Source organism: Siniperca chuatsi, linkage group LG22, assembly GCF_020085105.1.
Source record: "Siniperca chuatsi isolate FFG_IHB_CAS linkage group LG22, ASM2008510v1, whole genome shotgun sequence".
In the NCBI taxonomy this organism is placed as follows: Eukaryota; Metazoa; Chordata; class Actinopteri; order Centrarchiformes; family Sinipercidae; genus Siniperca; species Siniperca chuatsi.
This window is the reverse complement of record NC_058063.1, coordinates 19,077,357-19,101,292: the sequence shown is the minus strand read 5'-3', so window position 1 is coordinate 19,101,292 and position 23,936 is coordinate 19,077,357. Positions and strand designations below refer to the sequence as shown.

The following is a 23,936-nucleotide window of genomic DNA, read 5'->3' as shown; positions in this document are numbered from 1 at the left end:
CTGTGAGCATAACATGCTAAATGCTACATATTAGTCATCACCTGGCAGTGCCAGAGGAAAGACATCAGGGTTATACTTATTGCAATCTTCCAATTCTATATCTATATCTATATATATATACACACACTTTATGTGCAAAATTCACATTTTGGCCTCAAAGCAGCACAAGAGGAAAACTCTGAAATGCCTCATTGTGGTGCTGTGGAGGTCAGGTTATTAAAGACAATAAGATTTATCATTTGAGGACCACAGATATCCAAAGCAAATTTCATGGCAATTGACCAAAGTGTTGGACGGGACCCGCTTATAGACGTCACCATCCTGAGTGTACACTTTTGACATAGTCAGTGGGTTTTGAAAGGATTTTATCAGAGAGTTATCAGGGACATTTCTCAACCTGTAGAAGAATCATGTGGTTGTTTAGAATAAATGATAGAAGTGATTTTCTTCTTCTTAGCTCCTTCGGGTGCTGAGATAAACTGCTTTTGCTTCAATCAAAGCCTGACTTTGTGGAACATTTCAAACAGTCACTGTGTCAAAATACATTTGCCTGAGAGTTGGTCACAGGCATTAGTGTGTTAAGCAAACACCCACTCACACCACTCTCTCAGACACACACAAAGATTAACATTTCTGGTACATTTACACCAGATTTTTGGTTTTCAATGACGTCAAAACTCTCAGGCTTAGTTGATTGGAAGTCTAAAGAGTTGTGTGTATATGTGTATGAGAACCCCATGATGATACATCACACACACAAAACAAAAAGGCAGCTGAGACCACAGCGGTTACATGAACACATTTTTATTGCAATAGCTCTATCGAAAGCAAAAAAGTTTTGATAAATATAAACACTATGCCGATGCTCAAATCGCCTCTGAGTACCCCTCCTACCCCCCTTTCCCTCCACGAGGGAAAAAAGAGAGAAAGAAAGAGAGAAGGAAATAAAATAAAAACAAAAAAGGGGGGGGCACCTGCTGAGGCGCCGATCATAACATGAAAAAAGCGACAACTTGAGTTTTCCTTATTTACAGAAGGAGGATTTCCGTTTGCACCAGTTTTCTCTTTTTTTCTTCTTTTTCGTATATAGGACGTACGTCGCTGAAAAATAATGCACATACGAAGGATACACACCTCCACAGTATTTTTTTTAACTCTCTCTTTCCTGTAAAGCTAATAAACAACAGCATTCAACTCGGAAACTAAGAACACAGGTAGCAGGGTAGAGTGGGATTTGCTTTTTCTCCCCACCGCCGAAATCCTCCTAAGTTTCGGAAAGATTCAGGGGGAAAAAACGGACCTGCGCCTGATAGCAGGGCAATGAACATCATCTTCATCGTTATGGTTGCCATCGACAGCATTTCCAACTGTTAACTGTAGGCTACTACACAGCAGCAAATAAACTGTAATATAGTTACAAAAAATAAACATTAAGCAGAGGTTGTAACCCATTTCTTTATACAAATAACTGCAAAATGCCTATGTCCTCTTAAAAAAAAAAATATACTACCCTTGTATCGCTTTGTTTTCAGAGAAACAAGGTTGCCCCGATACAAAAAAAAACAACCAAAAATAAGATGATTATTTTCCCTCTGTAAACTAGAATACAATATAAACCAAAAGATGGAAGAGGAAAAAGGAAATAAAAGTTTGCATAATAATGCAGTACCCAAAGTCTTCTCTGCGAGGATTATATATATTTAGGGTATATATATATATTTAGGTGTATATATATATATATATATATATATATATATATATATATATATATATATATATATTACGTAGGTCTCATTTCTTTCTCATTTCTCCACCCCTAACAAGAAAAAAACAGCTGATTTTCAACAACAGAATTGGTAACATTAAGGACAGTTTTGAGGTTGAATTGTTGCCAAAATAAAACACAGATTCTGTGTAAATGAATTCAGTCATGACAAAGAATTAAACGGGGTAAAATTCAACATGAAGGCAATCAGACATAAACGACACATATCCATTTTTGAATAATGCTTCAAATAAATTAAGCGGAATTCTTCCAAAATCTAGCTCTACCATTTTTGCCATAGCGTTAAAAACTCAAAAGCAACACGTCACTGTAGCATAGTAAATACACAAAACATTTTCCAAACATAAGAAACAAAAATGTTCTTGTTTGACTCCTGCAGCCTATTAAATATTCTTATATTCAATTCTTTGTTCGTTCGAAGGGGACGAGGGGGCAAATGAAAATATCTCAAATTGTTCATAATGTATACAGTATATAAAGACACACAGGCTTAAAATCTTAACAGCATTTTGTGGATTTTCACTTTTAAATCAGACCATTTAAAACATGGATCTGCTGAGGGGGAAGGTTAGCTTAATTATCCCGACCCTCCTGAGGGCGATAAGGGGGCAAAAGGGGGGTTTCTCCTGTTCAAAAGCTCTTCTGTTTCTGTACTGACGCTGTTAGCATTAACCTCCAAGTTTTGTGCCACACAGACAGGAACAAATAGCTCTTTGTCTTTCTTCCTTTTTGGCTTTGTCATCACTGGTATTTGAAAAAAGGGTGATGAGATGGAGGGAAGGAGTGAGGAAATTTGCTTTATGCGGAGCACCTAATGGGTGCGATTTTGTCTTGGACTAGGATATGGAAAGTTTTGGTGATTACAAGAAAGTGTTATAACGTTGGTTAATAAGTGAGTCTCGATACTGATGAAGTACCTGACACTCTCTGAATTGCCTTGATGCGGTAAACTCCACATATCTGGTAATTCAAGCAAACATCGATTAATCATTTAAAAAGGTCCAGTGTGTAAGATTTAGGGGGATCTATTGGCTGAAATGGAATATAATATTCATAAGTATGTTTTCATTAGTGTATAATCACCTGAAAATAAGAATTGTTGTTTTTTCGTACCTCAGAATAAGTCGTTTTTATCTACAGAAGGAGAGGGTCCCCCTCTACGGAGTCCCCCATGTTCCACCGCCATGTTCCTACAGTAGCCCAGAACAGACAAACCAAACACTGGCTCTAGAGAGGACCTTTCGAGTTTTTCGTGTGTGACCCTAGCATGTGCACCACGCGCTTATTTAGTTGAGACATCTATGACTATTTTTTCAAATAAGTCAAACTTCCAAAAAAGTTTACACGGTCGGAAACAGTAGATGAAATTTGTTTCATTGAACACGGAGTACCAGATGTGCAGAGTGCACTGCATCTGTGCAGTTCAGAGAGCATCACGTAAGCTGTCAATCACAGCCAACTGACCTTCACTTTGAGATCATTCCCTGCAGTCACTCAAAAACCCGCCATTGCTGCTCTCTAAACCTGACATTAACAATTATTTAAAGATACCTCAGCTCAGTCCCTCCCTCCCAGTGTAGCATTCCTGCTGTGCGGGGGCCCTAAAAGGACGACAATGATGCGTCCCACACAAAAGCGCTGTGAGAGTGACAGGCCTTCATCCGTCCAAACAAATTAAAAACAACAAAGAAAGAGTGGGCTGATATAAAAAAAAAGCGAAAGGGAAAATCAGAAACAGGGCAAAGATAGCATTAGATGAGTGAATACTTAACAAAAAGAATGCAATTCTGTGGGCTACGTTAGCTGTCAGTCTTTGTGTTTAAGCACAATTCTTTCTATGAAAACAGTCGTGTGGGGAATAGTCATGGGAGAGCAGCGCAAGTAGAAATGCTAAATATGGGCGTATCAGTCTGTTAAAGTGTGAGAGAGAAGGGGCAGCAAGCTCCGGCTAAGACTGTGATTGATGTTGGTGTTCACTGCCCACCCAAACGTGTGTGTGCATATATGTGTCTGAGTGAGTGTGTGTGTGTGAGAGGTTGTAACAGGGCAAGTATGACCAGTGCGCTGCATCTGGGACTGGAGCTCAGGTTACTGGAAACCTCTTTATGTCACCCAATGACGAACACCCACAGCAACACAGCATGCATATGTGTGTGTGTGTGTGTGTGTGTGTGTGTGTGTGTGTGAAATATCCTGGACGTCATCAAAAGCTGCTGACAAAGCGCCGAAACGGGCACACAGGAGTTACCCTTGCCCAAATAGGGCTGCATGACTACTGTGTGTGTGCGTGTATGCGTTATGAGAGCAAGTATGGGAGACACCACATGACCGTGTTTTCATGACATACGTGTGTGTGTGTGTGTGTGTGTGTGTGTGTGTGTGTCTGCATACATGCCACAGCCTACAAAGTACAGTATATGGTTCACTTGCAGAGATTTCATGAGTGTGCATTAGTCTTGTGTTTGCATCCCAGTGTCAACGTCTGTACTTTGTGCTTTTACCTTTCACAGCGTTGTGTGTGTGTGTGTGTGTTTGTGTGTGTGTGTGTGTGTATACATATGTGTGTGTTTGTGTTGGCGCCAATCACCCTCATTAACCTGAACTGTGCTGTGGACCGTATGAGGTAAAACTGAAAATGCAATAATAAAAATAATAATAATAATAATACTAAGAACAACTAAAACACCTGCTTCGGTTTACCAAACAGTTCCTCACGCAGAAAACTGGATAACATAACCGAGCAGCAGAGCGGTAAAAAAACCTTTTTCCATCCACCGGCCATAGCAGCTGAGTTTTCAAAACCTCTACAGGCAACTCTCATTTATTCCTTGTGTCTTTTATTTTTAAAGAATAGTTTGACATTTTCCGTTCAATAAGTAGCTAGAGCCAGCAGCTGTGTTATCTTAGCTTAGCATAAAGACTTGAAACAGGGGCGAACAGCTAGCCTAGCCCTGTCTCTGACTCAACTCTGAAGCTCACTAATTAATTTGTTATGTCTCGTTTGTTAAACCTGTTCCAAAACCCAAGTGTAAAAGTGACAATTCTCCATTTTACAGAGGCAAGACATAACATGTTAATTAGCTTTAGAGGCGATGGTGGGTGTAATTTTGAACTTTGGACAGAGCCAAGCTAGCTGTTTCCCCCTGCTTCCAGTCTTTATGCTTATTTAACACAGACATGAGAGTAGTATCAATCTTCTCATCTAACTCTGCAAGAAAGCGAAATAGCGTATTTCCCAAAATGTTGAACTATTCCTTTAAACACCTCAGTTGGTTTCAGGTATCTGCAAAGTGGCTCGGAGAGGAGACAGTTTTAAGACAAATAAAACTTTCCAGCATTCGATTGGTGACCGGCGTTCTTTCCCCGCCCTGCTGAGTACCATCACTGTCATAAAAGCAAACAAAGAAATGGAATATTTGTACCTATCATAACAAATAAATAATATGTGCTACAGAATAAGAGGAGAGTAATGCTTTAATTAAGGTTAGTACACTGTGATAAACCCGTACTGGCGCAGTACTGTAGCTCTGGTTCCCAGTTGTATTAGGAACTGGCCCACTGAGGCAATGGGTGCTATTGTGTTACTGAGGTGCGAACGCCACGCAAAATGGTAATCCAAAGGGTGCTGGTACTGTGCCGTACCTCACACAAAAGTATGGGAACAAGCACGGTACTTGTGAAATGCCACTTGTCGACTCTGAGGCTAAAATGGATCCAGCCACAAGCTCGTACCATTAAGGGGTAATCCGTTCAAAAAAATATACATTTTCTACTACAACTTTGTCCACAATGTAATAACTGTACGGTACCGTATTGAGGATGGATTATGCATGGGGTAACAAAAATATAATTAAAATTAATATTTTAAGTTCAATGCAACATAAAAGTTTCCAAGTCTGTACCATAATGCCTTTGCTTAGTATTCCAGCCTCCCTTTTTTAATACCATATGGAGAAGCAGAACCATCTGATAATAAGACTATCTAAGGTTCTGTTGACGCCCCCCCTCAAAATTCACTGACCGCTGTCTGTTGAATAAGTCTGTTGAACGGGGGGGGGGGGCGCGCAGCACACCTGGCAGCATCGATTGTGAGAGGGGGAAATGCTTTTTTTTTTTTTTAAAACACAAAAGATATGCATATAAAACACAAAAAAATAAAATAAAAGATGAAATACACTTAAAAATAAAAAAAACTGCAAGCATTTTTGTCATCTGTTGTGATGTTGTTGTTGTTTTCTGCATCCAGAAGGGAGCGGCCTCTCGGTCTGGGTAAAGAGGTCAGAGGTCACTGGAGGGTGAGGCCAAAGGTCACAGGCAGAGTCAAGTGCTCCGAGCAGAGAGATGAGGAGGAGGAGGAGGAGGAGGGTGGGGAACCTCTACTGTCCCGTAGCTCAGTCTGAGAGAGAAAATTAGAGTGAAAGAGAAAACAGAGATCATAAGTAAGCAAACATGAACGCACAAACACACACAATAAACATCAGGTTGGGATGTTATTGAGCCCATACATGATTTTTGATGCAGATACTTGTATAATAACATATAATTAATTTTTTAATAATAATAATAATCATCTTATATATATATATATATATATATATATATATATATATATATATATATATATATATATATATATAAAAAATGACTGACATTCAATGTTTTATACAAAAACTCTCCAGTAGTGTAAGTAACCAGAATCCAGCGCTGTGTATTTACACTATACGCCAGCAGCGTGACGAGGCGCTGAGCATCTATTCTGCACTAAGCGCTGCCCATTTGGCGTTTTTTTTTTTCTGTTTGTCAAGAGTTGAAAAATATTCAACTTTGGGTAAAACGCTGCACTCGTCACTGTCATATTTTACCCAGCCATCCAATCACAGTGGATGAGGGGCGGGACAAATACCACAAAGACAAACTGTGATCCTACATGTACAAGTGTTGAACAACGACAACAATGGAGGGTAAATTAATACTGCTGATCTCGGAGTATCCCCGTCTTTACCGGATGACATCCCTGGACTACCACTATATCAATATGAAAAATAAGGCTTGAAGGAACATTTCGTTCGCGTTTATCAGGTAGGCAGCCGTCAGTTAGAGTCACTTCTGGGGATATTCCATATCATAGCAACCAATGCTGCACCTATAAGCTTGTTGTGATACATAAATGTACATGTACAGGATACAGTGAACAATAAAGTTTGCTATCAAAGATACAAGTAACATATCACAATAAGACAACAGTATTATTTTGACCATATTAGTTTCAATCATTAAAAGCAATAAATAAAACTAAGTAGTAATAAGTAGTAGAGTAAAGGGTGCCACTTTCTCCCCTCCTAAAAAAGATGATCGCTTTGTAACTGGAACCACAAACACATTATGCTATTATATTATACGAACTTCATATTGTCTTAACTCAGAGCTATTCAGCTGTAACATATAACATGTCTAAATGCTTTATTAGTTTTAATGTAGATCCTGGTGATGACATGACACAGAGCAGAACTTGAATGAAGTTCAATATCAATGTACAAAAAGTCGATAGATCTGGGTTAAGCCAATACCAGCTGATAATATTTGCCTGCTTATATATCCGCCTGGCTCTAGATGTTATCATCTGCTAAATATTTATATTTATATGTAAGTTTAAAAAGGTAAATTATTCAAAGTTCTCTGGTAATATAAGTAGAGCTCAAATGACAAAAATAATGAGCAATTATTTTGATAGATGAATTCATGTAATAGCAATTTTTCAAGCAAAAATGCTAAAACATTCAATAGTTTTAGCTTCTAAGCTGTGGTGATTTGCTGCTTCTCTATCTTATGTGGCAGTAAAGTAATAGATGGTACTCTTTAGGTTTGGGAATTTTGGTCTGACCAAAAAAAAAAAGGCGATTTTAAGACGTCACGTTGTCGGCCTTTGTGAATAATGGACAGATTCATCGGTAATGAAAATAATCATAAGTTGCAGCCTTAAAAATGAGAAGTATTCAGAAAAGAGACAGCTACTGTGGCCAATGGAAAAAAATGTTTTCTATTTCCCTGATATGACCCACACCCACCCACACACCCACACAAAGAAACTGGAATGTGGCTGGTTCACTGACAGTGGTTTTGGACTGACAATATTAGTTGTTTTTGGACATTTTGAAGCCAAGTGGTGCTGACTAATTTTAACTGGAATCTGTCTGGCTTTGGACTCGGCCTTCCAAACACCACTACAGAGGACCTTGCTTCTCCAAATTTGGGGGATTTTCTGAGGGGTTACATGGTCCTGCACAAGCTGAGGGAAATATATAACCCGAGGGTTTTATAAAAACTTTTCAAAGCCCAATGTTTAATTTACAAACTTACAAAAAAGGTCTCTAAAATCTGTACATGTTGACATTTTGGAGATGCAAGTTTTTCCCACCTGACAGTAGTGTCTGGGTCAGCTCAGGGCTGGAAATTGCCAACAACCAAGCAGGTAAATGAATTCATCTACACAAATTAACACAAACAACCCATTTCTTAGAGGTTATTTAACTCAGAAGTAATACTAAAGAGGGTGTAATTATGGAAACAAGCCACAGATTCCTCTGCAGCTTATAAACACAGTAAAATCTGTATTATTTTGGCTTTTGTACAACAGTTACCGAGGTGTGTTCACTGTCGGGAAGCTTTTCAAAGGAGCCGCACAGATGTGAGACATCTCTGACGAGTGGGCGGCTTGGCTCAAACTACTCGTATAAAAAAAAAAAAAAATCTGTTTGCCGGGTAAATAAGTGAGCGTGGCTAGTGAACTTTGGATTCAGCTTGCTGCCAGCAGACACAAACACACACAAAGTTTGTTTCCTGCCCTGCTATCATGGCCAGGCCCGGGCTGTCAGATCGGCTGTTTTGGTGCGCCCTGCGGCCCCGAATGACCCTGCCGATGGCCGCCGTCCAGCTGGGTTATTCCACTGAGAGCGAGGCTTTGTCTGACACAACAATGTGAGCAGCACGCCACAATACAGATGCTTTGACAGGGGGCACTGCTGGAATGCTGCTCCTCTGTTTGTTAGCCACGGGGATGGAGGGATGGATGAACGGACAGACTGATAGAAAGACAGGAGCACACAGTACACAAAGAAGAGGAGCAACGGTAACAGACTCAGCACAGCTTAAACACAATCTGGTCCAAACAAAATACAGCCAAAGAAAAAGAAAAAAGTGCATCAACCACTGGACATCTATTACAAAACACTGCACGCCACGTTACCAGAAACTGAGCGACATTAACTAGATGCAGACTGAGTGACCACAACTGGAGGACACAGACAAACAGGGCAACCCAAAGAAATTCTGCCAACAACAAGAGGTAGAGGAAGAGCAACACTGCAGCCTGCATAAAGAAGTTCTTCACCAAAATAAAACTCAAATACCACGAGTTCGACACCCTCTCAGTCATAGACAAAATTCAATATTTACTTGGGCTTTGACATGCTCTGAAATATTACATGGAGCCTTTTATTGTGGAGCAGCTACAGGAAATGCACTGTAACTTTGTGTACACAACGAGATATGTACCTTTTCAGCAATTTCATCAGCAAATCAGTTTTAATTATTGTTGGATACAAGACGAAAAAGATATAATGACCAGAAAGTTGCAGACGGCAGGCTCTTAACGCATTTTGTGCAAACACACTCACACTTGGACATGAGAAGTGATCCTGGCTTGTAGTACAGTGTTGTATAGTGTGCAGTGTATCATATACAAGGTGTATGTAGTGTATATAGTGTCGTAAAGTGTATGTTGTACAGTGTAGTAATGTGCAAACCAGTTGTCTATTTTTCTTACATTCTGAGTCATTATACTTAGATTGTAAACAACAAGCTTTGGCAATACTGTTCTTAAATTTTGGTCATGGCAATAAAGCAAAGTTGAATTTGTGTGTTCGTACGAGACGGACTGAGAGAGAGAGAGCAGTCTGAGGTCTCTGGGTTTCTCTGCAGTCCAGGACTTTGATCAAAACAACGCTTTGAGGACACGAGCCTGACTGACCTGATCTGACCTCAGTTAAACACACACACAGACAGACTCGCCACAAAATCGGTTTATAAAAACACTGTTCGGCAAACACCTGCATTAGCTAACAGCTTGCTGTGTCGTTACAACACAGGCAGGTGTTCAGAGCTGTGAACGTCTCTCTCTCTCTCTCTCTCTCTCTCTCTCGCCATTAAAAAACAGCATCTCTCTCTCGTTCCCTCTGTCCTCCCCGACCCGTCACCCATCCCTCTCTCCCTCTCCCTCTCTCTGTCCCTAAACCCCATTCACCCAGCTGGGACAACAGATGAAAGGCATCATGGGAGCGAACAGCGAGCGTAACATGTTGACCTGACACGAGGTTGGCGTGACAGCTGGGGCGACGGCCTTTTAAGTGCAGATCGAGGAACGAAAGTGTACAGGAATTTGATCGGGCACTCGAGGCTGATGGTTGTCCTCCTCCCAGATCTGGATCGCCATTGGTTAACAGTTTTTAGCTTAATAATAAATGCTATAATTTTGCAGATTCTGGGTTCAAGTTTCCTAGAGCAATAGATGAGTGGGGGACTTATTTTGATCTTTTACTTTTCCACCCTTTTCACCCCAAAGAATTGCAAACTATTTGTGTGAAAAGCTGAACCTTGATCAGGACTATTCCAGATAGGATTGGAGAAATATGACCTAAGAGCTACGCTGAGATAAATTATAATTTATTTATCATTTACCTCCATAACAAGAAATAGTTCAGACCTCTGAATCATGGCCCACATCAAATTTTTTGGTGGGATAAAGAACGGAGTCATCTTCCTGTGCCAGAGCCAGTAAAACAGCTACAAAAAAAATGCATGGATGAGACTGAAGCAGCTATACAGGCTGACTTACACAAATAACGTCGCTTAAATCGCCATATTTCTTTGATTGACATGTCAAACATTAAGTTAACAGCTCCTTGCAACCGCTTCCGCTTCGTGAAAGTGACAAAACAAAACAAAACAATTGCCCCCCCCTCAAAAAGAAAATGGCTCACATTAACATGATGTACGGCTGGATAATGAAGTGAACGCAGACCAATTATCTGGCTATTACAGTATGATTAGTTAAAAACACTGAGTTATTGGGGGAACTTCTGGTTAGATGTCACTGGCTGGTCAATGACAAATACAGATTTTCAAGATGATAAAAAAGTAAATAAATCTGTAAGAAACTGCTTTCAAATACATGTACAAGGTTCTCAGTAATGTCATATTTGTGTTCAAATATATTTCACATGTTTCTTAATAAGTTTTATAACATTTTCAACAAAAATGCAAAATAAATATTTATTTAATAGAGCAAAATTTTACTGTAGTCATCAAATAAAAAGGAATAATGCATATCATACACAAAAACAAAAATCACTTGAAACATTTTCTTAAATTTTCTACACATTTTTGGGCCATTTTGTAAATATTGGTGATCACTTTTCTGTTGCAGGGAGACATTTTGTTTGTGTAATAAGAAGTCTTTTAAACATACATTTTTCTTTAATCTGTGAAAGACAAACTAAAATGAAAACTCCTGCCAAAAATAAAAATTCTTTGATGAAATGTTCCAAGTATTCATATAATGTCTATGACTTTATCTGATGATCTTAAGGTCGCCAAACGTCTAGTTTCCTGCAGCATGCAAACGTTTCAGATTTATTCAAGTTTGTTCAAACTGTGCATCTCAAAAGGTCGCCAGACGCTGGAAAAGATGAACAAAGGTGTGTGTTAAAAATGTTGCTGTTAAATACACGCGTGCACACAAACATTCAGACTTTGTCTAAGTTATCTAACGTAACATTCCAGTAGGTCGAGGGGTACTCTAGTAAAATCCTGCTTTATCATTACCGTGTGTCTGAGAGAGGCAGCGAGACAGGAGGGAAAGAAAAGAGGGAGCGAAACACAAAGGAAGAAAAGACAAAGAAGAAATGGGAGCGCCTGCATGTTTGAGAGAAACAGTGACTGAGTAACGCTCAGGACCACCTATGAAATCTACACTTAAGAGCAACTAAAAACTCATTGAACAGTGTTTAGCTCCATTTATTACTGATGAGACACATTTCACTTTGAGTAAGCACTGCTGAATGTGAGACACACACGTCATTGTAGAGCTGCCTGTGGCTTTTTTAATTTGCCTGACTTGAGAAACTTCATCACTTCTCTACTTCAGTAATAGTTTTTAATGCTCAGAAAAGCTCACAAAGATGAAGCAGGTTTTCCAGCTCTGATGACCTTTCTTTAGAGGAGAATAACAGCTCATAACAACCATCTAAATGCATGTAAAATGTGAAATACATTACAATATGTTCCTGCAACGTGGGGCTGCAAATAACTTATTTGTATTTTCTTGATCGATTAATTGTTTCATCTAGAAAATGTCAGAAAATACTAAAAATCTCAAAATGTTTGCCGAAGTTGACACCTTCTAATGACTTATTTTGTCTGACGAACCGTCTCTAAACTGAAATTCGAACCTCTGGGAAACATCTCCTTATATTCTGTAATACTCAGGGAATTCATTGACCAATGGGAAAGCTGCTGGCGCCAACACGTCCAGGGTTAGGGGATCAATTCCCCATTCAGCTCAATGGACACCAACACTGCCTGATTTATAGATTCCCATGCTTCTCAGTGCAGGCCACCCATGCTTAAAGCACATCTAGCCTGTCAGTGCTTTGAATTAAAGTGCTCATCAAACAGTGCAAGTTATTTTTAAGATTATTTATTTGCTAAATGGACACTAAAATGGGCATCGCAGGCAAAACTTCGACCTCTGGGGGCTTTTAGAGAGCCGTAAACACATTTCCTGTGACAGTCAGAATGGCTGCTTAAAATCAAAACTGCTTTGTGTGCATGCATGATGGTTAATAATTCTAACATCTGTGGGCATATATATCTAGCTATTTAAGAGAGAGACCTCTGCATGCAACACACACATACACTGAGCAAAAAGGGGGGTCCTGTTACATGCCTCGGACCGGCCCATAAATTCAAGTCAGTCTGGAAATAGACCTGTAAATATAGAAGGGCCTGGCCGTGGAGGTGGGAACGATAGCGGAAAGGGCAGCCTCGTACCATCTTCTCTCACATTTTACTCCCACCCCCCTCGCTCTCTGCCTGATACCCCTGCCTCACACTCTGCCTAACCCTTTAGTCACGTGTAAAAAAAAAAAAAAACCCTCCTCTCTGAAGTGTTAAACTCCACTGCTTCCTCTCCTGAACCAACTTTAACCTTTTGCCATCTTATATCCACCTGACCAAATCAGACTGAGGGTGGACTCTCGCCACCTTCTTTCCCATCATCCTCCTGTCTTTACCCTTTAATCTATTAGGGCTGTACCACAATGACCAAAACATTAGAGGAGTATTTATTGTTTTCCATCTCATCAGGCAGCCTTAAAGAGACAACCTTGCATTTATACCCTTTAAAAAGTTTGAGTAGCGATGGGGGTATAACAGACAGAAGAGATATTCACCATGATATGGAGTTGGCTATACTCTTTGATCCACCATAGAAGGTTTGACATAAATGATTATTTTCATCGATTAATCTAGCGATTCCTTTCTTGATTAATCGTTTGGTCCATAAAATGTCAGAAGATAGTGAGCACAAAGGGACGTCTTTAAATTGCTTGTTTTGTCTGACCAAAAACTTAATAAAACCCCCAAATATTCAATTCATACTGATGTGAAGCAGAAAAAAACATCAAATCCTCACATTTGAGAAGCTGGAAACAGACTTTGGCATATTGGTGTAAAAAATGACAACAATTAATAAATTGGTGACGATTCATTTTCTGTCGATCAACTAATCCTTTTCATCTCTAACCAGCAGCATCAGTGCAACTCACTGCATGTTCAATTAGTTCAAAACTGTTTGAAAAAAAGCTGCTTTATCCATAGTTTGGACATGTATATGAAACTTGATCATTGACTCCACAGGGCAACAGTTTCTGCCAGAGGTGTTTATAATACAAGAAAGCTCAAAACAAAACATGTCTGTGAGTGTGAGGAAAGTTTGAGAAGGTGCTCTGGCACAGACACAAGTTGCTCAAGCGTTGAAGAGAAAAAAAGACTAAGCAGACATCAACCTCTGAGTCACTGACTAGTCACTGTCTATGATAAGAAGCCGGCAGCAGAGAGGCGTTACACACACCTTAAATGTGCATCTATGTAAAAACGTGGTGCCCATCCAAACTGCTTCACAGCCAGACTCTTTCCAAACAAGTGAAAACATAAAAATCCATTTAAAAAAAGCATTTTGTCCTCTATAATTTGCCTGGTCCAGAGGAACAACCACCTGTAGCTCACATTACAGCGACATCTCTTTATTGCAGCAAATATCTGCTTTCTTAAACTAAAAAAGTTGAATGATTATAGCAGGGCTGCAACTAATGATTATTTTCATTAATGATCAACCTGTCAATTACTCTTACACGACTACATTCCTAAAAACTATCAGTAAATAGTGAGAAATGCCCATCACAAGTTCCCAAAGCCTCCAAATAACTTGTTTTGTCTGACCAACAGTCCAAAACACAAAGATATTCAATTTACTATGTTATGAATCTTAGAAAATCAGCTAATCCGGACACTTTGAGAAGCAGGAAACGCAGCCTTTTCCTTGATAAATACCTTAAATGATTAATTGATTCAGTATAACATTCAGCAGCAAATAATGTTTGAAAAAATATTTGGGTGACTGAAATGTTAATGTTTATGTGCATGAAACATTATGACAACATAGACTAAACAGAAACTAAATCAGCAGAGGTCACAAGTTAAAACTAACCAACAGGGAAATGATGGAAATCTAGTATATGAAGCTGTCAATACTGCTAATTATCATTGCAAACCTTTAGAGCTGAAACAATAAGTCGATTAATCAATGGACAGAAAATTTATCTGCACCTATTTTGACAATTGATTAATTGTCTCAGTCATTTTTTTTAAGCAAAAATAAGAAACATTTCCTAGTTTTTGCTTCTTAAATTTGCTGCTTTTCTTTGTCATATGTGAAAATAAACTGAATATCTCTGGGTTTTGGACTGTTGGTTTGAAAAAGCAAGGAATTTGAAGACACCACGTTGGGCTCTATAAAACTGCAATGGGCATTTTTCAGTATTTGACACTTTATTAACAAAACAATGAATTGTTTCATCGAGAAACAATGAAAACAATCGTTAGTTGCAGCCTTACCCATCTTTATAACAACATAAAGGTGGTTGACAAAACTGCTGCTGTTTCTGAGGTCAAAAATGAACTGTCAAATTGAATGTAAAGGTGATTTTGTTTCTTCCAAGTTGAAGTCCATTATTGATTTATATGATTTTTTTTTTCTACCCGTGGTATTTCCAGTTTCAGAATGTCTGTTTATTCATTAACGCCAGCTTTTGTAAACACACCTAATTCACGTCTTATTTAATATTTATAGCAACGTTTCATAAGTTCACACACAAACTTTCTTCGACAGCTGGACAGAAAGCTGGTCTCTCCCTCCTTCTCCCCCGGGTCAAGGAACCAGGTGTGCCTGTATCAGTTCAACACCGCAGCTGAGAGGAAGTGCATTCCTGAGTGATGATGATGCGTTTCCTCTCAGCCCCGCTGTGTGCCTTGACATGCCGCCACCGCAATTACAGCGCCACATCAAAGGCTGCCTGCCATGACTCAGCGCGTACAAACACACACACACACACACCTACCTAGATGCAGAGCATGCACTGTAAACACACCAACACACACAGAACACGCACAGACTAAGCCTGATCATCCCATACACAGCGAGTGTGTGTGTTGGCATTAACATTTCTGAACGTTACCTTGAACTGCATGAACCAACACACACACACACACACACACTTAATAAACCTGCTGGCAGCGGATGAAAACAAAAGTACACACAGACAGATGGACAAACACACACAATAGGTTGTGCTTGAGCGCTTTGAGAGCCAGTTGATCTCCTGTGCTAGTGAGCACACATTCAGTGCTGTAGATTTACCACACACACACACACACACACACACACACACACAAGCTCTTTCATCTCAGCACCACGATAAACAAATGAGTCAGTCTGTGCTTGCAGAAAATCCTGACTCATGCTCATGCACACACACACAAAGCGAGAGAGAAAACGACGATTCAGGGAGGAAGCAAGGGGAAAAGCAGGGAGGAGAGACTATAAGAGAGGACGAGTGGGTGAAAGAGAAAAGGAGATGATCAAAGAGGATGTGAAAGACTGAAAACGGAGTCAAAACATCCTCTTTTCGGCGTGTACGCCGTCTGCGACACTGACTGTAGATCTAACCTCAGCACTCATACTCATCCATGTCTGGACTTTACATGAAGTAACTGAGCGCTTTGCTGTGACTGCGCATCTCCATGTAGCAACATCATAACTGCCTTCAAAGCAGCAGCAAACTCATGCCTCACTGCATGCTGCTGCCACCGAGCCACGCAGACATGTACACTTACTGTACAACTAGGTCCAATTTCAAGAAAATTTACTATTATTGGATATACTGTATATTATAATGGAAATTAAATTAAATAACCGTAACATTGAAAAAAACAAACAGAGGTAGTGCTTGGAATATGTCAAAGACTTTGTATACTGCAAACCATATTCCACCTGATGTGAAGTTTGCTTATTTAATGCAATTTTGCAAACATACATACCGTATCATGAGATATATATATCAGTAAATATCGGAAATATTCTAATTATTAACGTGATCATGATTTCAACCATATCCCCCTAACCTTACAGATACTACTGTGCATATAACATCGTGAATTGTGTGTCACAAAACTATATACTATGCAGACGTAACACATCTATTCAAAACGATTATTAATATTGAAAAAGCACACTTAACCACGCCCATTATACTTTTTGAAATTGTATAGCAGTTGTGATCTGTATGTTTTTATTCGGTGAAGTTCGATTGTGTATGCCTTATCACTTAATCCATATAATTACATACAGTGCACTGTGTTTCGCATGGATGATTATTACTGTTGCACAATGCACTTAGGCTGTGTGTGATCAGAGAAGGTTCAGAGCGTCTTTAGTGTGATTTGACAGCGCAGAAAAGGGAGGAAGACATCGATATACTATTGGATCACAAGCCTTGTTAGAAGCAGGAACCAAACGTCAGACATCTCACACAGAGATAAACAAAACATTCATTTTGGACCCAGCAAAATTTTTAACATGATTAATTCACAATCATGATATTTTTTTAGGAAAAGTGATACTTTTACTCTGCACCTTTCTAAAAGCTCTGTGGATGTATTATTTTTCTTTAATATTCGTCTACATAAAAATGTTATCAATATAACCAGTAATAATAATAATTACATTCATAGTTTACAGTGCAGTTCAGTCTGTCTACTTGAGAATATGCTGCATAAAAAAGGAGTAAGATGAACAGTATGCATAAATAACATGCATTCTCAGTCAGCTTTCTGTGAACAAATAAAAGCAGAAAAACTACAGAGGAGTTTTCAAAGTACTACAAACAAACTTTTTAGGTACCTGCTGCACTGCTGGCTGATGCAGAAAAAAAAATACACCAAAACCCCTAGAACACAGAGCACATCAAAGTAATATTACGTTAACATAACACACACTTAAACTCCTCATAACGATGCTGATACAACTCAATGAGAGTTCTTGAAATGTGTTTTAGTGTTGCAAGTATCCTCTGCAGTGTTTTTCAGTGAGTGTTATTGAGGGTCTACTTGTGACTGTTCCTCTTTGCTAATGCAGATTTCATTTGTTTGGCAGAGGTCTAAATGATTTTTGAAACTTTACACAAAGTAGATTGATGCACCACAAGTTCGGGCAGCGACTACCGAAAAGAGGGTAATTATGTTTGAAGGAGGTCTGACTGTTAACATTTTCAACAGTGTCTTTTCAAAGCAACATAAGACAACTTACAATGGTATAAAAAGGAGTCAGTTCCTAAATTTCTGGTACATCAGTCACAAACAGCGCAACATTTTAAAAAAAAAAAAAAAAAAAAAAAAAAGAAGCCCAAACTGAGAACAACTACATCAGCACAGAGGGACAGCAGTCACAAGTAGACCTAAACCAAAGACTGAAAGACATTTAACAGGTTTTACACTTAACAGCACTACATACAAATTATTAAGAGCTAAAACGGTTAGTCGATTCATCGATTAGTTATTAAAAACTAAATTTATCTGCAACTATTTTGATAATAAATTAATGGTTTCAGTAATTTTTCAAGCAAAAATTTCAAACAAATGCTGGTTACAGCTTATCAAATGTGAGGACTTTTCTTATATATATATATATATATATATATATATATATATATGACTGAAAATTAAATATTTCGGATTTTAGACTGTTTGAAAAAGTCACCTTGGGTTCTGGAGAAACTGTGATGGGCATTTGTCACAATTTCCTTTATACGTTATAGACTTAAAATTATTAAATGAGAAATTGATCTGGAGATTAATCAATGATGAAAATAATAGTTTCAGCCCTACAAACTATGGCCTCAAAATTTACTACCAAGTTTAATTAACACCTCTAAAAAAAGTGAACACCATGAGCTTCACTAAATTACTGCCAGGTTACTGTGCTGTAAGGCGTTTCATGTGTTTTGCCATTAACTGCTCCTGCTGGCACTGCAGTCATCCATGTTTTGTATAAATAAATATATTTTTTTCAAAGATGTAGAAGAGCGTCTCAAGTGACAGACTTACAGCAGACAAAAGGCTGTGAACACAAAAACATCCACACATTAGTATACTCCACACACATGCTGACACAAAGAAAACAGCGGCACGTGCACAGACAGGCACAGAGAGACACCAGCTACAGAGACAGGAAGTCGGGGCCTTTTTTGGGTGACTCAGTCCACACTTGACCTCAGTTCATTCAGAAAGCTAATTGTCTATCAGACTGCTTCCACACAACACACACACACACATAGACCTCAAGATGAATCACATATTGGTGCCACTTCATGTACCAACACTGTTATAGCCTAGACTTCAGTTCCCTGGACAGATGCCTTCAAAGACAACGTCTGGCCACTCAAAGCGCCTGAACGCAGCCTTGTCAAGATCACAGAGACTTGATCCAAAGCAGATTCACTAGAGGAGCTACAAATTGATGTAATGCAACTAATAATAGCATACAGCACTTAGGGTTATTTTGTATTTCAGTGAGGAAAAAATATCCCTAACACTTGTACTCTTTTACTCACACATGAAAGCTCATTCTCACACACACACACACACACACACAAAAGCAAGGAACTATGTTTTTCCATAGTCTGAGGCTGCTGTGGCTTTGTAAATTCCAGAAAAAGATTTTCATCCCAAATATTATACTGAAAGTAAAGCAGAGCCTTTAAACAATGGCTGTCAGAGGAGACAAACACATTTTAGCATCATTTGGCTGTGAGTGACAGTTTCCCAACTTGACAAATAAACACACACACTTGCATTTACTCACCCTTGGTTGTCGTGGTGACTCCATCAGATTTGGTGAAGTCTATACTGGCATAGGCTCCGTTCTCCGGCAGAGGCACCGTCCCCATCGCCGCCGTCGTCGAGCTCCCATTGCTGCTACCAGCTCCCGCCGTCATGGCTCCCGTATTACTCCCATCATCCCTCAGCTCCAAGGCAATGTAGTTCAGGCCGTTCTGGTAGCCGACAGACATGTTCCTGCACATTCTTCCGGCTACAGCCCCCGAGGAGGAGGAGGATGCTGAGGTCCCGGAGGCCGTGCCCATATCCGTGGCTCTTGTTGGAGCATGGTGAGCCGGTGAGTCCCCTAGACCATCCATGGACACCCACACACTGTCAAAAGATGCCGAGCTGGCCCATCTGGAAGCCTGACCCTCCGTTAGGTAAGATCCGTTGGGGGCCGTGGGGTTAACCAGTGTGGGGTGGGTGCCTGAGGATGAGGGGCCAAGTCCTCCTCCAGAGGGAGTTGAATTAGAGGAGGAAGTAGAGGAGAATGTCTCAGAGCTGTGTCTCCTCCTGCCTTGGGGGTCAGCCCGAACCACCTTGGGTTCCAGCTGGTGTGTCGGCCCCCTGCCTGGACTTGACGGAGGGAGAGGAGGAGAAATGGATGAGGAGGAGTTGGAGGGAGCGTGGCCGTAACGTCCCTCTATCACACAGAGATGTTGCAGCATGGCTGTGGGGCTTGTTTGCGTCCTCTCACCTCTGCTGAGGTTAAATGTCATGTCCGTGTAGTCTTCCCCTATCGACCTCCAGTGACCTCCGGCAGGGACTCCAGGGGAGGCCAGTGCTCCAGGATTGCTAGCCAGGGGTCGGATATAGCTGGGTGGGTTCCAGGGGGCCACAAGGCTGGGTCTGGGAGATTGGTTTTTACCTAGACATCCAGCACTGTCCTGCTGGTCAGGCCCTACCTCCACACTCATATAGTCCTGGTGAGTTTGGGGCTGGGGAGGGGAGTGACAGTGGTCACTGGATCCCAGGGAAGGCGCTTCGTCTTGGGCAGAGAGAGGATAGGCGGGGGGCTGTTGTTGGTGGGGGTAGTGATCCCCAAACTCAATGTTAATATACTCTCCGGGGCTGGAAGGCCCTTCAGATGAGCTGACAGTGGCAGGGACTGAGGTGGAGGTGCCTGCGGACGCTGTGGAGGGCTCACTAACCCGAAGCGGACCATGGAAACTTCTTCTGCCTAAAGGGAGGCGGTTGGGCCTCACAACACGTCGGTCGGAAACTGCTGCGGTCGTATGGTGAGCTCCATAAGGTGGGGGTGGGTGAGAGGGAGTGGAGGTGCTACTACCGGCCCCGCCCCTCTTCTCTGGTGTTGACATGGAAGCTGTGGCAACTGATGAATAAACTGGCTTGGCAGGAGAACTCATAGGAACATACTCCCCATATTCTTTCTCATCCCTTTCTCTGGTGGGGGCCTTGTAGGAGCGAGGGAGGGAGAAATAAGGGCTGTAAGACTTGGGGGTGCCCTCAGGTGTGCCAGGTGTGTAATACCCACTGCTCCCTTCATTTGAGAGCTTGTGCCCCCCACTGCTGCTGTACGACATGTCCATATATTCCCCATTCTCAGGTCTCTCAGCTATGCTGTCACTCCCACTGGTACCTGCCATGCTGGAGCTACTGTGAGGGCTGGGGGAGGCCTGCCCAGGAGAAGGAGAGCTGCCGCTGGCCCCTGGGAGCATCATCATGTAGCCGTGGGAGTCGGTGGAGGATTGCGACTGGAGCGGGGGGTGATGGTGGGCTGAACGGGGACCTAAAGCTGGACTGTGAAACTGAGGGGAATTGGAGATGGGATGGGAGTAAGAGCTGGGTTGCATAGGCATGTAGTCGGGAGGAGTGTCCCGCGGCGACGCAGCCACGCCACACATCATGGGCATGTAGCCGCTGTCTTCCTTGGCAGAGGAGGAGGAGGAAAGGGGCGGGCGCTCACCACCGGCCTCCGTCCGGGAGAGCGTGGAGGGACGGCTCTGCTGGCTGTGCTCGGAGCAGGAGCTGTAGTCAGAGCGGAGCGAGGAAGAAGAGGAGGACGGCCCGCCACGGAGCAGCCCACTGCCAAATGGCAACACAACATCTGACCCCTCGTCCAATGAGAAGTTAGTCTGGGTCATTTTCTGGTAAACTGCCACGCCAGAACCGCCAGTTGCACCACCAGCTGGTCTGGAGAAAGAGTGAGTCCTCCTCCTCAGGGATGATGAAGACAAGCGTTCATCCTCTGTTGTTGACGTGCTCTCGTCCCGTGGCGTGTCACCTCCGCTGTTGTTTCCAGAGCCCCCACTGGTGCCGAAGACCTCCCGGTTCCAGCCCATGGCCATGTAATCATTTAGACAGTTCTCTTCCCTGATTGGTGGAGTGTTGCCCAGGGAGTCTGGTGTGTTACTCCGCACCCGGAAGTACCGGAAGTCACCAGGACTGGAGCCATACTCATCTGAAGAGTTGAATCCACCATCAGATGGGGAGCCACATATTGAGGCGCTTGATGGGCGGGTGAGCGTGTCGGAGACGGAGCCATGGCCGCTGCTGGAGGAGACACTCACTGGACTGGTGGTGGAGGGGAAGTGGGACACTGGCAACGAGGCGGAGCGGGCGTGGTAGGTGGATGACGACCCTGGGATGGCTCTGACATAGCGTCCGCTGCCGGTGCTCGTGCCAGCATTTCCTGTGGCACCACTTCCGCTGCCGCTGCCACCCCCTTCCTGACGACCATGATGGGCACGTGCTGAGTTAAGGTAAACCAGACTTCCTGTGGCAGAGCGGAACGGCCGGTTCATTGTCCCCTCACCCTCGCTGGATGTTCGGAAGCGATAACCACTAGCCCCGGAGCTCTTACTTGAAGGCGGTGTGCCGACAACTGACTCCGTCCTCGACCGTCGCTGCAGCCCCGTCTGGCTCGGTGGCAGGTTGCCCAGGTGGCGCCGTGTTGTGATAAATGGCATGGGGTTGGAGCCCGATGACTGGCTCTTACTCCTGGGCCGAAACTCTGCAAAAGCTTTCAGGGCTTTCATTGTCTCCAAGATGGTCTCGTGCATGTTTTGGGCCACAACAGAATCATCCACCTGCATCCATATCTCCCCGGGCCCAATAGAGGAGGAGCGACCCACCTCAATGAAAAAGAAGCTTTCTGAATGTCCACAACGTCTGATATTCATCAACTGAAGGTTAACACAGGGGGTTTCAGAGTTCAACTTAACGAGGTGAATGGTTTTAGTTGAGAGGCATAGCCGGTAAACACCTGTGAGGTTTTTTGTTTGACCCAGTCCTTTAGGTTTCACATTCACCTGCCACACCTCTTTAAACACAGTACCAGGGGTGACTGTACCATATCCATCATCTAAATCATCACTATCCACGTGCCCTTTTTTGCCCTCGCTCATCAACTCACTGACAGCTACGTACCAGTCCTCTTGCTCCTGCTCGTTTTCAGCCACAATGGCAAAGTACTCGTCCTTAGTATAAAGGGCAATGAGGTGTTTGTTTTTGGAATCCGCCCTTTTGTTTACCGTGAAGCACTGGTAGAGGTAAATAACCCTTTTCGGGGGCGAACTGGCGACCGCTCCACCGCTGGCGGCGGCCGCGGCAGCAGAGCGCAGGCTGTTCCTGAATTTCTTCTCGCTGTCGTAGTACTCCAGGCGGCTCGGCCCGAGTTGGCTTGCAGCCCGGAGCACGAAAAACCTCTTGTGTCCGTGTTTTTGCTTTCTTAAATAGCCACATTTTCGAATATCATCCACAACGTCCGAAGTATTAGCGACGTTCGCAGCCGCGTATACATGGCTGCTGCTGCTGCCGCTGCTAGCGGCGGAGGAGGAGGAAGCGGCGGGGTCCTCGGCGGCGTGTACCTGGCTGAGAGACGAGGAGGAGGCTTTCCTGCCCGGGGACTCTGCGATGTTTTCTCCGGAAAGATGCTGCTGCTGTTGCGGAGCCAGCTGGTAGTTATGGTGCTGCTGTTGATCCTTTGGCGGGTGGCTGAGGTGTTGGTGGTGGAGGTGGTTGGAGGTCGGTAAATGTTGATGGAAACGAGAGCCGCCGCCGCCGCCGCCGCCGCCTCCTCCTCCTCCTCCTCCGCCGATATTAATTAACAGGGAAGGGGGTTCCCCTACCGAGCCGTCTCCGTTTGTGGTGGCGGTCGCAGATTTTGTCCCAACGTCCCTCTGCTGCGTCTCCACCATCAACATCGCTGCCTTACCTTCCTGGTAATTCGTGAAATTTGCCATCAGAGAAAACAATCAAAGGTCACTTTACTAACGTTAGCAAGCTAATCCGAGTGGACCTAGACCCCATTCTTGTTTTGGGAGACGAGCTCCCGAGTCCGGCTAGGCCAGCTAACGTTGACTCGCACGACTCAGATTTACAATCCTCGCGGACCGGCTTTGTTATTCCGTCAAAAAACAAGTCCCTTTGCCCTTTAAGCAGCGAGGCAGGTAGTCCAACGCGGGCGTTTTTCACGAAATGAAGCCTACTGTGTGCAACATGACCACGTTCCGCCGTGCTTCTATAATCGGGAGGATCCGGCTAGCTCGGTTAGCAATCCGTTCCCTTCTCCTCCTGTACACATCTCTACGGGCCAGAGCACAAACAACACATGACCCTCTGCGTCACCGACCAAACG

The 23,936-nt window shown here is 42.5% G+C and overlaps 1 protein-coding gene across 2 annotated transcripts; it reads right to left on the bottom strand.

The window, feature by feature from the left end:
- Positions 1-788: 788 nt before the first annotated feature.
- On the bottom strand, positions 789-23,936 carry LOC122869974 (insulin receptor substrate 2-B). Of its 2 annotated transcripts, none has more exons than XM_044183468.1 (2): positions 19,320-23,936; positions 789-6,182 (listed from the first exon to the last, which is right to left on the bottom strand). In XM_044183468.1, exons 1-2 carry the CDS (start codon positions 23,539-23,541, stop codon positions 6,178-6,180), a joined length of 4,227 nt encoding a protein of 1,408 aa, XP_044039403.1. In that variant the 5' UTR covers positions 23,542-23,936; the 3' UTR covers positions 789-6,177. The 2 variants fall into 2 exon arrangements, with proteins under 2 accessions (XP_044039403.1, XP_044039402.1); XM_044183467.1 differs by lacking the exon at positions 789-6,182 and adding an exon at positions 11,137-11,519.

What these genes read in the sequence shown, in the direction of transcription:
- LOC122869974 (XM_044183467.1), bottom strand. Translation starts at nt 23,541, where the DNA reads ATGGCAAATTTCACGAATTACCAGGAAGGTAAGGCAGCGATGTTGATG. An exon ending in AGTCACCACGACAACCAAGG is followed by an intron (nt 11,520 to 19,319) that starts GTGAGTAAATGC and finishes CATCTTTTCCAG; the next exon opens with CGTCTGGCGACCTTTTGAGA.